We start from the raw sequence: 16005 nt of genomic DNA on the forward strand, positions 1-16005 counted from the left end.
TGACAGGAAATCCCCATCAGTTAAAGAGCTGCTGGTTTTTAACGTGACGTTTCTACAAACATCAAATCCCAGCTGCCCCTCCTAACTTCTTTATGTCTCCATATGAACTCGTTGTTAAATTTTCATGGTAGTTCTTCAAGTAATCTTGATGCATTTGTTTGATAAGTTTGTTTTACGAGTTATCGTTGCCTGGAAACAAATTCTGGAGTGATTAAAGTGAGCCAGGGTTCACTACTGTGAACTTAACACGTCAATGCATTGCCATGGCAATAGAAACCATTAATATCATGCAGGAGCTGTTTATAAAGGTCTGCAATAACGTTTTAATCTAATTGATAAGGCAGTTTTTTTTTTGCCTTTTATTTCAGTCAACAGGTGATTCTAAAGGTTTCAAGAGCTCTTAAATCTGATTTAAGGAAAACTAACTCTATTTAGCAATGGGAGAATGTATTAAAACTAGAGATGAGCGTAAAATCACCTCTGTAAAGTTTGTAGAGCTTCTACAATTATGCTATTATAATAAAATGGCTTTTAAAGAAGAGCTCACGTTTCCAAATCTCTTGGTTTGAGGCAGTTTACATTAAATTTCCCCCCAAAAAACATGAATATACAAAGGTTAACAAATAATGGTATAAGTAAGGCAGAGAAAGACTTTCTGGTGTGTAACTGGACCCTTCAGTTGACTTGTTAATGAGTCTTTCAACAAACCAGGCCAGAGAAAGGCGAGTGATTGAGAAGGCAGGCGCAGGTCTCGTCTGTAGCTGCTGATTTGAAGAAGAATGGAGAAAGGCCCCTTGTGCCTTTCTAATGGTTTAGGGCGACAGACATAAGAGGGGCATTGAGCTTTACGTTGAGATTTGAGGAGGGGGCCGCAAGACGGAGGTCACGGGAGGGTGGTAGGGATGAGGAAGCAGTGGGTGGGGGATGGTCGGAGGAAGGCTTTTCCTGTTTTCCATCCCTTCAGCAGTGCTCCTCCCCTCTCAGACTCTTTAACACACCCGGTTTTTAACACCTCACCATGTCCTACATCCTCTCCTAGCCATTGTAGCTTCATCTATTCCTGAAACTGACCGACAATTACCGCTAGTGTTGCATGCACCTCCGACCATTTCTTTTACTTCTTACTACATATAGTATTTATCTAACTTTACTCATCTTTGGGTCAACCTCCTATTCACAAAGCCTGTATACGAGAAGTGATCAACTCCATTCAGCCTGTTTAGATCACTCATCTGTTGTATGGTTCATATATAGGAACGGTTCTGTTTGGTTTGTGTTTAGCACTTTTGTTCTGAGTCTGTGTTTCAGGTATTCCTGCTTGTGGCTCCACCCCCCAGTGGTGTGTGTGTGCTTGATTGGTGACTGATTAGCTCCCTCATGTTTCCACCCAGGTGTGGCCCATTCCCAATCAGGCCTCCTCCACTATTTAGCTGAGTGCTTGGACATAGTGTGTTTGCTGGTTCATTGTTAATGTCATTGTCTACTTTCCTTGTGTCCTGCTGTGTTTTACGCCCTGATTTCTTCATGCTTTGGTTTTTGTTGGAGAAATAAACATGAGCTGGTTCCAAGAATGCTATGCATGCATTCTGCCTCCATCTCTCCTTGCATTTGGGTCCACACCCACACCACCCCGCTACAGAACTGATAGAATCCGAGTCATTAAACAACCGAAAATGAGTATTTACAATGTAGTCTGACTCGAGGAGTATTTACATCAGTGTTTCTCAAACAGTGGGCCATGCTTGTGATGTCATGAAAGAATAAATGTGAAAAAGGCCTTTTTTTTTTTTTAAATTCATTATTATTATTGGTTGAGAATATGTGATTGTGCATTTTGTGATGTTTTTATGGGGACTGAAGAAAAATAATCACAATGTTTTTGACTAATTTTGTTGGCAGGGGGCTGACATTTTGAAATACTTCAAAAGGGGTGCAACAGAAAAAATTTTGAGAGCCATGATTTAGATACTTTTACTTGATAAAAGATGCTCTAGGTATGTGGGCTGAATAAAGCCCATCAGAAAACTGAATTTGGCCTGAATGACAATTTTACAGCAAGTGAATTGACAAAAAAAAAATCATGATTAATTGTTAAACTATCAAATATTTCAGTGGTTGAGTTCCAGCTGTAACTGAATGCACACATTGGATAATTATGAGTGATTGGTAAAACACGTATTAATATTATGACACAACGCTGAAAAAGCACTTTAAAAAATAAGATGAGTTTGACACAACAGTCTAAATAGGCTCGAGTCATTATAACCTTAATAAAAATATTTTTCTAAAACTTTAGAGAGGAAGAGCCCAACCTAAAATGCTTATGATTACTGTTTTATTTATTCTTATATCCTACATATTAAGCATGCTAAGCAGACAGACATGTACATTTCATTTTTCTCAGATCAGGCCTGATGTTGACTTCCACATTCTCCGATCTTTGTCTTTGAATATGTTTGTTGATGTTTGGTTAAACTTGCTTTAATGATCTGTTTTATTGTTTCTTAGGAGGAGTTACATTTAATCTTAAGAATTTAATGCAGGTTTTTATGAATTTTTCTTTTCAATGCTTAACAAACAGGGTTGACACAAACAGACCAAACAGCCAAACCCTAAAAAGACTTTACTCTTGTTTACATTTTAGGGTCATTCAACAAACTAAGTTAAAAATCAAAACTATAACGGTGTAGCAAATATTATTAATAGCCAGACAAACCAAAGGCCAGACTAACTTCACATTTTGATTTAAAGGAAACATAAGCAATAAGGTTCCTGACAGATTAAGTGCTACTTTGATATAAACTCTAACGCTCTTGTGTAAAAAACACCAGTACAACCATTAGCAGCACCTGTCCAGTCTGCACAGTGTCACGCTCACGTCACCACATATTTTCACATGGATAGCGTAGAAGCTCAGGACTCATCATCCAGCTGTTGGCCTTCTCTCTCTGACTCCCCCTTTAGCCGTTCACAGCTGACTTCGACTTTAGCGCCACTCTGGGTGTCAGGCAGTGCGCTCTAATGGGCCACGCTTACATGGAAGGACGCCTCCTTCAGGCATCACTGCGGAGCGTAATGATGCTTCCTGTTTGGCGTTGCTCTCAGGAGGAGCTTCTCCAGCTGTCACAGACTCCTGCAGCTCACACCCAAACCTCGAGAACCACTGAGAGATTTCACAGCTTATATCTGATCTGTCATTATGTTAAACCACGAGACCTATCTGACACTTTTGAAGTGTGAGTAAAATGATCTGTGGTTTTAGCTGTCACATGGAGAACTTTTTCACCCCCCCCCCCCCCAAAAAAAAAAATATGTGAATTGCACTCTTAACTGGCAGACGAGACAAGCTCAAATCATGGTATAAATCTGAGTGACAGAAACAAGACAGATGATGACTGGGAGGTGTCTGCAGCCACAGGCCCGTGTGTATAATTATGCACCAGTACCTACCCTCAGCATCTTTATCTAGCCTGAGTCGCTCTAAATCACCAAAAGGAAAGCTAACAGTCCTCAGAGGAAACTTTACACTGCCCCTCTGACGCCCCTCACACTTTGGGAACATCACAAACACGGTTTCCTTGGCGTTCCCAAAGCAGTGCACTCATTAAGTTATGTTTCTGGGCTCTGCTTCTGTTCTACCCTTTGATTGGTGTCAGGCTTCGTTAGCTGTGACAAACATTGATTGATCACAGACAACACGATGACTTTGGCCCTAATTTGTTCAAGGACAGCAGAGTGTTCTGCGTCCACACGAAAAACTAGAGTGCAGCTGGCAAATATCTGCACGACAGCTGCACGCGGGTGAAACAAATGAGGTGGTTTAAAACGTGGGAGGAGGGACGCGAGGTGCCGCTGCTTACCTTCCCACTTCTTCAATAACGGGAGCAGGACACAGGAGGAATGTGTCCTCTATTTCAGCAGGTCTCTCATCTGCAAACAGGGTAAGCAAATCCCACCAAACCCCATTTTTATTGAAGAAAAATGGGCCAAACCACAGTTTCATAAAACTGTAAAATTTAAAGTTCACATCCTTAAGTGGTGCTCATTGTGTTGATCATCATCCACCTACAGGAGGAGGAAGAGAAAGGGAAACCCCAATGACCAGGGCAAGCCACAATAATAGGAGCCACCCCATAAAGCAGTGGTTCTCAACCATTTCAGCCCACGACCCCCAAAATAAAGGTGCTAGAGACTGGGGGCCCCCACTGTACCTGAAGGTGGTTGAACACAGACATGAATATTAGACAACAGTCATGTGGAGACAGGGCCATCTATAAGAGGAAATAAAGGGGTGAATTTTTTGGGGCCCATCAATAAAGTCAGCAAAATGAGGGTCCATTGTTCTATGAATCTATGAAAACCACATTTATTTATTTATTTGAATAATATCTGCTGTTTTTCAGGAAGTTTATTACTGTATATAGTCATCTTAAAGATGTAAATCCTTGTTTTGATAAAAATAAAAAGTGACCAAAAATGGAGGAAAAGTTGATGACATGAGATTTAAAAAACCACCGAAATCAGTTAAAAGTTGCAAGTTATGGGTAATGGAATTTATAAAATGTACAGAAAATTAATTTAAACTGGCAAATAATGGGCATAGCAAATCGTGAATGTGGTTAAATTAGCCAAAATAAATATGAAATAGGGTGAAAAGAGGTTAAAAGTGACAAAAATGGGTCAACATAAGCAACATTAGGTGGGAAAAGTGGTGGAAAGGGTTTATAAGTGCCGAAAATGTCTTTTAAGTGGAAAAAATGTGCAGAAGAGGCATTGAAATTAAATTGAGAAGTGGCAGAAATTGGAGTAATGTAGCAAAAATGCATTTAAAGGAGCAAAAATATGGCAAGAAAAGGTGACGAAAATAGGTTAAAGTATGGCAAGTTTGATGCAGTTTCAAAAATAGCGTAAAAACAAGCAAAAATGGGCTTAAATTGTTAAAAAAAAAAAGAAGCAATTCTTAGTTTCTTGATGCATATGGCGTGGCGACACCCCTCATAGTGTCTCGTGATCCCAAATGGGTTCCTGACCCCAAGGTTGAGAACCACTGCCTTAAAGGACAGTGTGCTTTCACTGATCGGTCTTTCTTTTAATAATCTCAATACAAGGAAGAAGTCGTACAATGGTCAATAATTGAAAACATGTCCAGACTCATTGTGTTTCCTTCCCGTTCTGGTGCGTGTTAGCAAACCTTACCCACAGTGTGCGTGTCGTTCAGTTTGAAGCTGCAGAGAACCTGGTTGATGTTTCTGGCATGAAGAAAGCCGTTGCCTCTCACAACCACCTGGAAACTCTCTGGGGGAAAAAGAAGAGCGTGGCACATCATAAATGTTGCTTTAACGTGCACGCTTGTGCATAACTGTGGTTGAAAAATGAAAAAGAAAAAAAAAAAAGCACATTTCTGGTTGTGCATGAGTCATTGGAGACTTTTTATTTTAATTTAACAAAGCAGAAAATATCCTAAACACAATTACAGCTAGTGCGTAAGGAACATTACCTCCTCTGATGTGCTAACCTGAATTCGTTCATGCTTCATTAGCGATTGTTTGCATCACGGTAATCATGCATGTTGTGTGTGGAAAGGCCATAATATGCCCCAGTGGTGCTAATGCTGAAAGTGCTGCAACTCACAAATCTTCCAGAATGTGTTGTAGCTAGAAGGTTTGTGTGTGTGCGCGCATGAGTGCACGTGTGTGTGTGTGTGTGTGTGTTTGACCTTTAGTTTCCCCCAGGCTCCGTTAAAGTGCACTGACAGAAGCTTGCCAGCATATGCTTGAGTGTCTATGTGGCTGCTACCCAGCATATGTTAAAGAGCGAGGGGGAAAATCAGTTGCTTAAAAACATGCCTGCAGCGTTGACAACAGCTCAGTACTGTCAAAGTAGGTCTAGCCTTACCTATGGCATCGAGCTGTGGCAAGAGCATGTTTGCACAGGAATGCATGGTCTTGCATTTGTCAGCATTAAATACCGCCATGTGTGGTGCGCACATGGCTTTGAACATGTGTGTGTGTCAGTGAGGTTTCCTCAAGCGCTATCCAAGCTAATAGAAGTGAACACTTGCCACACCTTTAACATTTGAAGCTTCAGCGTGAAGATCAGTGGATAAAAAGCTCACACAGTGTGGGTGTATATGTGACAGTAGTTCTTTAAAGGTCAGGCAAGCAGCTATGAAAGCCCATGTTTACAGACAGAAGAGAAAGCAGAATGAAGAGAGGAGAACAAACACCAACTACTCAGATGGATGCACATCTGAACATGTTTACAGACACTGCAGCACAACAGCCTGACGACGACGACTGCACATTTGTGTTCAGAGGAAATGGAAAGAAATGACAGACACGGATGATCAAACTGTGCAAATGGACATAAAGACAAGTTCTACCAATGCACAGCAACACAGACACTGTGTGTTGGACTGATACTACCTTCAAATATGTTGGTTATCTAAAACCCTGCAGCTCATTACGACGAGTGCTAATTGTGATTCAGTTTTAATCAAAATGATGTCGTCACGGACTACTTTAGTTATATTCAAGTTTTAAATCAACTAAATGACATTATGGTTTTAATCGAATACATCTGTTAGCATAAGAATTTATGCATTTTTAAATAACAATTAATTACCATTTATCAACCCCATATGGGATGATATTAATGTTTGTAAATACACACAGAGAGATTTGATGTGATCTTTGATCAATGATCACGTGTTCTGAATGGATTTCATACCACGTGGCAAAATGATAGTTTAAATAATTTCAGATTTCTTTTTTGTCTTCTTTTTTAATAATATGTTAAGGTTTAATTTATTCAGACAAATGTTTTTCTGGAAATTTACTTTGATCTCGTGGCATGTTTCCACTGTCAACTGTCAGTCTTCTTCAGAGGCGTCTGCTGATCGCTTTGATGTTTCCTCGACTTCCGCGTAATAATTCCAGCAAGTTCTTTTTGTCTTTTTTTGAATAATATGTTAAGGTTTCATTTATTCAAACAACTGTTTTTTTCTGGCAATGTACTTTGATCTTGTGACATGTTTCAACTGTCAACTGCCAGTCTTCTTCAGAGGCGTCTGCTGATCGCTTTGATGTTTCCTTGACTTCCGCGTAACAATTCCAGCAAGCTCTTTTTGGATATGTTAATACATTTCCTGAAAAACAGTTGTCTGAATAAATGAAACCTTAACATATTATTCAAATTATAGTTTAGTTTTCATTAGTTGACAAAAATATATTTTGCTGTGGTGTTCGTTCACACAAAAAAAATTTATTTTTATTTTTAGTCAACAAAATTAACAGTGTTTACAGTAGATACGTCTCCACATCTCTGTGACATAATTTAACCCTTGCAATCCTTTAGGTTTTCCACTTTGTTAATCCATCTGGAAAACTCAGACACAATCAGTATCAGTCGCTGTGATGAACGTAGCTAAAAAAAAAAGAAGCATGCATTCTAATAAGAAATGACTTGGCATTTATTACCCATGATGCCTAATACTGACTGTATTCATCTCGCTCTAACAAAATGCAACAATGAAACAGGCTGCCCACACGGAAAGTCCCACAGCATGTGATGTTCAGCGTAGGGATGCGACTATAAATAGAAAAGTGCTACAATCCTGTGACAAAGACAAAGGCTGATAGTTTCATCTGACTTATATTGCAGTACCTACGCAATACATGCAGGCTGGAATAAAAAAAATCTATATTGGTTATCAAAGTTTTCTGATTTTATTCCTTTACATCCATCAACCAGAACAAAACTGTGCGGCTTGTCAGATTTTGGCGTGTTGGGCTCAAAGTTCAGCGCTGTCAAACACATGGTGGGCAACGACTGGTGGCCTCCTGCCTGCCGCTGTGGCCCCATTTACATCTACACCTGAACGTGTGACTAAACACACATAACATACATTGTGTTTGTTTGCATGTGTACGTGTGTGCGCAAAGAAAAATGGTGGGGGGAAGGCTTGTCCGAACGCAGCTCCCTCAATCACGTTAGTGCGAGAGGACAGTGAAGGGAAGCAGAAGGAGGGGGGGGCACAGGACGAAGGGAAAAACAGCGAGGAAAGGGTCAGACATTAATGAAAGCAGCAATCTCTCCTGTCATGTCGGATCTACGGCCTAACTGCACGTGTGTGTGTTTGTGTGTGTGTGTGCCTGCTCGTATGTGTGTGTGCGTGGGGGAATCGGTGCTGTCATGTCCGATAGTGCGGCCCAACGTTCACTGTCCAGTCTGATGGCCTGTTTGCAGGCGGCGCGCTCTGGTCACTTCACATCACTGTGAGGGACATGTGAGTGTGTGCATGTATGTGTGCGTACGTGTGTGTGTGTGTGTGTGTGTGTGTGTGTGTGTGTGTGTGCTGCACGCTGAGCTGACTGAAGCTCATCTGAACGTGTATTTACGTGTAAAACATGTACGATATGCTTCGTGACCATGCTAGATAAAAACAGAGAAGGAATGTCACAATATATGTGCTCTGTGACACATGGTGTGAATATTTGAGTGTGTCAGGATGAAAGTTGGAAGGTTATTGCAGAATCCAAAGGATTTCTGAGAGGTGATAATGGTTGATCACATCCAGTAGAAATGAGACAATGGTTGTTTTTTTTGCCTATAAAAATAATGTCAATCTATATACTAGATCAGGGGTGTCAAACTCATTTTAGTTCAGGGGCCAAATATGATTTCAACAACAATTTGCACTTCCACGTTGGAAAAATCCAAGCAATAAGTAACATATATCAGTCCCTGCAGGATTTTACCTAAATTTACTTGATTTTGTGATTATTTTTTATTCTATTTGGGTAAATTTTGTGGAATAATTTGAAGAAAATTGCAGGATCTTGGAATATTTGAGAGTTCTTTCAACAATTAGCTTTTATTAACGGCTGCCACCTTGTTTCCAAGTTTCATGGAATTTGTGCATTTGAAGGGACTGAAATCTACAATTGAATTAGTTGGTAATTTACACATTTTTTTTAACTTTTTCCTGTTGGCCAATTTGGATGGTCTAAAGGGCCGGAACATGCCCCCGGGCCTTGAGTTTGACGCGTATGTAGTAGATCATCTAATATGTAGGAGATCTAGTTAACATGCTCTATTCTCAAGCCTGTCCTACACAATCTTATTCAGATGTGGTCTGTGTGGTGCAAACCACTGGTAAAACTTTTTTTTAATGAATGCTGGTCACAAAGGCTCACGTGGTGCATTACAAGCACATCACAAATGTCCTTAATTAGGCCAGAGTCGGACCTTTGGTTGAAGGCGATCCCTGGTTTCCTAGTTCACTGACCATTAGGACGCTCATCAATCGAATAATAAATGAGGCTGTTGGAAGATATTTGGACACATCTTGTGACAACACACTCCACAGCAGCTATTTTTTGTTCTTAGAGCAATGTCACTCTCATCTTTGGTTCTCTTATCCTTTGCCCTGTCATATCCCATAATAGACCCTAATCACCGCTGGTTGTCCTGGTAGCAGGGCGGCAAATGCTTTCTCTAAAGTGTATTCTAATAAGGTCATGTCAAAGCTCATCCATCCTGCTGCTGACTACCCATAAAGACTCTCCATCTCCCTCATCCTACTAACGCATTTTGCTTCCATAAACTAAAGTCTTGAATCAGAAGAAGTGGACAAAGCGACGGAGGCCAGAGAACAAGATAACACACACAAAAAAAAAAAAAACTACAATAACGTGTGGCTGCTTAGCATATAAGATGTGGCGAACTAGGCCAGAGATGCAGCCATGCTTAAAGATTTACAACTAATTCCTTGGACCCCGACTCCCCCAACCCCTTCTCTTTTTGTTGCACCCATGCTGTGCTGCAGCGGCTATGCTAATTTCCCCCGGCCGTGGATGACAATACGCTCTCTGTCACTCCGCGGTCATAAGCGTCCATGCGATTACTCAACCTCATGCTCCCCTCCAGAGGCTTTAGACGACTGTCATCTGACAGGATCACAAACAGTCACTGCCCACCGTCCACCGTCCCATTACAAGGAGGATAAAAACACCTCTTACCTCCTGCACACACGCTGGATGGATCGGCTGCCAGTATCTCAATACAGGATTTTTTAATGATCTGTGGGACAAAGCAAACAAACCATAGCAACAACGTAAACTTTTGTAGTTTTTGTCGTGTGGAATATGTGTGCGTTACCGAGTCGATGATTCCTCGGAGAGCTTGGAAGCCTCCCCATACGGGAAAAACATACTCCACTGTGTCTGCAATAGTAGCAAGCTGGAGGAGAAGTACACATATACACACATACAGAGATGTGTTTGTTTATGGCTCAGCGGCTTTTATGATCATAATTTGTGATCCACACCTGGGTCTGGTTGAACTCTTTGACCCCTACGCAGTAAACGATGGCTCCCATTGACCTGGCCCTTTGCGCCTGCAGGATAAATATACACATCTTTAGGTAAATAAAGAATCTTTGGTAATAATAATACATCAATTTTATTTAGCGCTTTTTTTGGACACTCAAAGATGCTCTACACAATCAAGGGACTATTCTTCACTTCACAGTTATAGTAAGCTACTACTGTAGCCACAGCTGTCTTGCCCAAGGGCACAATGACAGATACCACTGTGGTTTCCACTCTCAGTGGTCTCCCATCCGACTACTAACCAGGCCCAGACCTGTTTAGCTTCAGAGATATAACAAGATCAGGCAATGACAGGCTGGTTTGGCCACATGTTACGTGAAGTTTTATAAATAAGGCTGACATCACACTGTCGTTATCTGTCATTAGCATGAATAAGGTGTCATAAAGGCTGTCATTAAGTGCCGTTCGCCAAGTTATGACACCTTTTGCTAAATTTTGATACCTTTGGAGCTATGTTGGCATTTTTTTGGGGTTAGATGGAGATATATAGTGGGGTCAGGTAGGGTTAGGATAGGGGAGAAATAAAAAAAAAAAAATGCATTTTTGTTATTCATGCTAATGACAGGTCATAATAATGACAGCGTAATGTCAACCTTACGTATAAAACTTCAAGTTTACCGAATCTTTAAAAAAAAAACAACTAATCTTATCTAATGCGAAAGTAATTTAAAATATTAATAATATTTAAAATGAAACAATTATTGCAAAATGACTGTAATACAAAACCATTTTTTAAATAAACCAATTAAATAATTTGGTCTCTTTTTTAAACATGTGCAAAATAATTGTAACACAAAGGTGATTTTTTGTTGTTGTTGAATTTTGATCAAACCCACACGAGCACTGATGAGCTTTGAAGGATTATTATGGCTTTTCAGAGCTTCGCTCTGGGGTTTAAGGATCTGCAAAACATAATTTTCTAATTAAAGCTATGCCATATTATTAAAAGGAACCAATGTGCAGATGAAATAAACATTGTGGCACATTAAGTACCATAATTACCCATATTAGTGTGCACTAATAAAATCAAAATGAACAAAAACCCTTAGAAAGCACAAACCTCCACCAAGTAACATGATCATTCACACTTTAAAAGCTTGGAAGAAATTTCCATTCCCATTAATAACGATGCAGTACACTAAAATGTATGGACACCCCCATTATTTTGAAATATCACGATGAAACTCTGTTGAGTAATTGAGTTAAATTTCATGAAGATCGATCTGGAATCCCTCCATGATTTAATGGATTCTTCTATGGCTTAAGGTCTATCTTTGGTTAAAAGTTTGTCAAAACCTGTTAACTATCGGTACTTTTGACATGATCCTGCAAGCAGAAACACAAATAAATAAATAAGCGCCAGTGAAAGTATGACCTCTTTGGCGGTGTACAGTAAAAGTCATTGGTAACAATGGTTTTTCACACATCTTACCTCTCGCTGCGCTGTGTCAAACTGCCACTCGTTCAGTTCTCCATCAGTCAGCGCGATGATGACACTAGCAGTCCCTGCAGAACACAAACAGAATGTCAGATTGTCTGAAAAAGTCAAATGTACAGTGAGAAGTAGGGGTGTTGAAAAAAAATCGATTCGGCAATATATCGCGATATTACGTTGCGAGATTTTCAGATCGATTCTGAATGCATCCATATCAATTTTTTTTTAATAGATATTTAAAAAAAAACATATATATATATATATATACATATTTTTTTTTTTAACCTTTATTTAATCAGGATCCACTGCAGGAGACATTGTAACTGCACAAAGAAGCGCTGAAACCTGGACATGTTGACCAGCTTGTGTTTTTTCAATAAAATCTAAAAAGAAAGCACTAATTTTCTGCATTTATTTGTTGTTCTAGGCATATACCTCAGTTAAGTTGCATTAAAGTCATGTTGCACTAAAGTCAAAGTTGGTTTAAAAGCCACAGGCAGATTGTATGTTGTTTTTTTTTATTTTAAGTCGTTGGCACATGGCATGTTAAAGCCAATGTTTTGAGTGTAAGAAGTGTCAGAATATGCCTCTTACCGTGCTTCTCTTGGTATATCTGTGCATTAGCCTGTAATTGGTAAAAAGGCAAAATGTCAAGTTTCCAGAACAATCATACATATACACTTTGCACAGTTAATGAAATGAGAAACATTCACAATGACTAAGGCTACATAAGATTTCAGTGTTGGTTTTCTCCTCAGTGATGAATGCAAGGTATTTTTTTTTTTTTACTTTCTCTATAAGAGGTTATAGATTAACAGGTGGGTTTAAGCCACATGTGGTATTAAAGTTTGCATGTTCTCTTTGAGCGTGCTTAGTATTTTAGATTGTTGCTAAATGTCTCAAAACAAACTAAAGCAACAACAAAAAAATAACGACTTTAAAATGAACAGGAATTAGATGTCGACAGATTCAAAGCTGCGCAAAGATAATAAATGCAACCCAACATAAAAAGCTCTTTATTAAAAGACATTTTTTATAAATATTTTATAGATTTTTTATTAATATTTTAAATATTACATATTTACATGTTATATATTTTTCTTCGGGATTTTCAAGCTTGGATCTGAACAGGAAATTTAAAATCAAAACACTTCTAATAGGGGGAAAAAAGCTGATTTAAACATGTCCTTTGTTTTGCACAACTGAGCAGCGTCCATTGGTTTATAATTCAAACCACTCCTCAGAGTTACTCACAGCATCCTGGATCAAACTCAAATATTTCTAAGTGGATGTTTTTAAGAGTGAAGTCTTACAGTGATGGCACATCATCACAGACTTACCATCTCCAAGCCCAAGTTCATAAATGTGTCTCCTCCAGGGATAACTCTTTTCAGTGCCAGCAAGCCTCCAGTAATCGCCTCTCTGTAGGGTAAACAAACATGTATTAAATATCCTGGGAAGAAATTCAGAAAGGTTCCCAATGCCGTGGTAACTAGAGTGATTTCAGCTGGCAAGTATTATTTTGGCCCATAAAGTATGTAAGATTAGTCGTAATTTGGCTTGTGCGTTGGAGAAGCTTGTCTACTGTTAAACTAGTTCAAAAAAAAAGTTGGATTAACTAGCAGAGCAGAGGGATAAATTAAGACACATAAAAGGACATTTTGACAGAAAGAAAAAGAGTCTGTTACCTGTTTTCAGTCAGCTTCATGATGATGTTTCCTCGCGTGGAGAAGACGATGAAGGACATTCTCAACATGGGGCTGCAAACCAAGAGTTTCTCCACATTAACACTTAATGTTCACAGCGAGGAGAAGAAAAAAAACCTTCCCATGACACAAACTCTACATTCAGCTCAAACCTGATGAACTTCTCTGCCAGCTGCTCCACAAACGAGTAGATCTCTATCCAGTGATGCTTCACGCTTCCAGATCTGAAACAAAAATCAGAGAGCAAGCACAATGAGAAAAAAGAGGATTTCCTGAAATTGCCCTATAAAATGCAGAAACTTTATTCTATGCAAAAATTAGGGCTGGGATAAACGATTATTTTTTAAACAATTAATCTAGCGATTACTTTTTCGACGCATCGATTAATCTAACGATTCATTTGTCCAGTTCGATTCCATTATCGATTATCTCCCCATTAATTGACTAAAAGTAATTCATGCATGTTGATTTACATACCTAAAATGTAAAAAAAAAAAAAAAACACACAAATTCCTTAACATTGCAATATGTTTATTGCTCTCCAACTCAAAATTCCAAAATAAAGTTCAAGTAAGAATATAAAAGTTCAAAATAATGCATTCAGAGTCAGAAAGTGCTTTTCAAACAAAAAAAAACTTTCCTTTTACCTTCAAAAGTGTGTGTGTGTGTGTGTGTGTCACTGCTTTGCACTTTTGAAACTTGAAGGAGGTACTCGCGTCGTTATTCTCCGGCGCCGCCATCTTTGTTTTGGTCAGACGATGCATCGGCGCACATATTTTGCATCAACGTATTTTTGACGTCGGCGCGTTGTCCCGGTGTCAGCAAAAATGTAATGAAAACGCCTGGATGTCAGTTTTTTGAATAATTCATTTTTTGTCTGTTTTTCACGCTATTTTTTCTTCTGAATTATGGAAATACTTGGAACATCCATCCTATGGCAACTTTCTAGTCTCTACCCATTCCTCCTCAGCTGTACACCGTGCAAATCCAGTATTATCAGCAGTCTCCAGATCTTTATCTTGAGTGACTACGTACAGTACGTAGCCAGCCTGAATGCACTTCAAATGCATCATTTTATATCCATGGAACATGCCATATCTGTCCAACTGATCTTGGAGAGACGTCGCTATATCCCACAGATCTGCATGGGCTTTCCTTCTGAACAACCGTAAACTCCACAGACTAACTGTAATGCTGACAATATTATGGCTTAAAGATAAAACTGTCTCCCAGTGTCTTAAACCAAGTTAAAAGTACAATTTTAGCAAATTAAACAAGCCGGCCATGTTTGCTCTCAATGAAGAAATAAATGCATCTGTTGTTTCAAATGCTTTCTAAGCTCAGAAAAAAACAAATAAAAAAAAAAAGCCCGAAAAAACAAAACAAAAAAACAGATTATTAAACAAGTCATTAAGAAACAACGTTGTTAGCTGTCGTTTTTTTTTTTTTTTTTTTTTGGCATTTCGATAATGTCTTTGTTGTGGTCTCTTAATCACATTCCTTTACTTCATACTTTAATAAGGCCGGCCCAGCAGCATGCTGCTATGTCCATGACAGTCTCCCTAATGAAAGCTAGTCCCATGGGGGTGCTAATGGGGGCTAATTGCTGCTGGGCCAGAGGGGTGAGGTTAGACAGGGACAGATGTTGCAGCCTGCCTCTAGCAGGGACCATGTAGCAGGCAGCTGGTCTGTGTTTGGTATACGTGTTGTTGTGTGTATTTGTGTCTGTGTCTGACCATGTGTGTGTGTGTGAGTGTGAGACTGTGTGATGGGGGTAACAGATGGTCAGACAGAGCAAAGCCAGCCCGACAACAGGTTGATGATCCAGAGGGTGAAAAAGAGTGAGACATGGACAACAGAGGGACAAGAAGTAAAACTCAGCAGGAGGGAATGCGTTTGAAGGACACAAACATCAAAGAGTGCTGGTGGGAAAATGACGCATTCTGTGCACGTGTGGGTGCACGTGCATGAATGCGTGTTTAACGGGGGTCCATCAACAAAGTGAAAGTCTGAGTGGGTTTGATTTACAACAGCTCCTTTGAACAAAACTACTTCCTGATGCTCGTAACATCCTCCCTGGAGGTGAGAGATGCATAAAAGGGATCAATGAAAACAGAACCAGACGTACACACACACAAATACATGATCAGATTGACTAAAACAAACAGAACTATTGGGTTTCAGTCGAGAGCTCTCAGTGTAAAGGTATTACAAAGCAAAAAGATTGTGTTTGTTTATAATTTATTTAGTATTTAGTATGCATTTCTACCATTGTGACGCTTGAAAATATAGACAATGTGCAAAAGTACAACAGTAATATAACTAGAAAAGCACTCAGAGAGCGCAGACCTCCACCAAGTGATTTATTAAACCACAGTTCACCATCTTTTTAAGATTTATCACAAACACGTAAGGAGTACAGCACGAGTACCGGGCGGGACATACACACAATGCACTTCCAAAACCACTA

General features: G+C 39.4%; 1 protein-coding gene across 1 annotated transcript in view; it reads right to left on the reverse strand.

Moving 5' to 3' along the window:
- The window catches only part of antxr1d (ANTXR cell adhesion molecule 1d), a 35531-nt gene that overhangs the window by 13276 nt on the left and 6250 nt on the right, over nucleotides 1-16005 (reverse strand). The window contains exons 2-11 of the mRNA XM_028467860.1: nucleotides 13688-13759; nucleotides 13518-13589; nucleotides 13170-13251; nucleotides 12424-12454; nucleotides 11827-11900; nucleotides 10331-10399; nucleotides 10162-10242; nucleotides 10023-10083; nucleotides 5197-5295; nucleotides 3861-3930 (exon numbers count right to left, since the gene is read on the reverse strand). Coding sequence (XP_028323661.1) covers nucleotides 3861-3930; nucleotides 5197-5295; nucleotides 10023-10083; nucleotides 10162-10242; nucleotides 10331-10399; nucleotides 11827-11900; nucleotides 12424-12454; nucleotides 13170-13251; nucleotides 13518-13589; nucleotides 13688-13759 — 711 coding nt within the window. The remainder of the gene's footprint in view (nucleotides 1-3860; nucleotides 3931-5196; nucleotides 5296-10022; nucleotides 10084-10161; nucleotides 10243-10330; nucleotides 10400-11826; nucleotides 11901-12423; nucleotides 12455-13169; nucleotides 13252-13517; nucleotides 13590-13687; nucleotides 13760-16005) is intronic.

The sequence above is a fragment of the Gouania willdenowi genome, chromosome 15 (assembly GCF_900634775.1).
Source record: "Gouania willdenowi chromosome 15, fGouWil2.1, whole genome shotgun sequence".
Taxonomy (NCBI): domain Eukaryota; kingdom Metazoa; phylum Chordata; class Actinopteri; order Blenniiformes; family Gobiesocidae; genus Gouania; species Gouania willdenowi.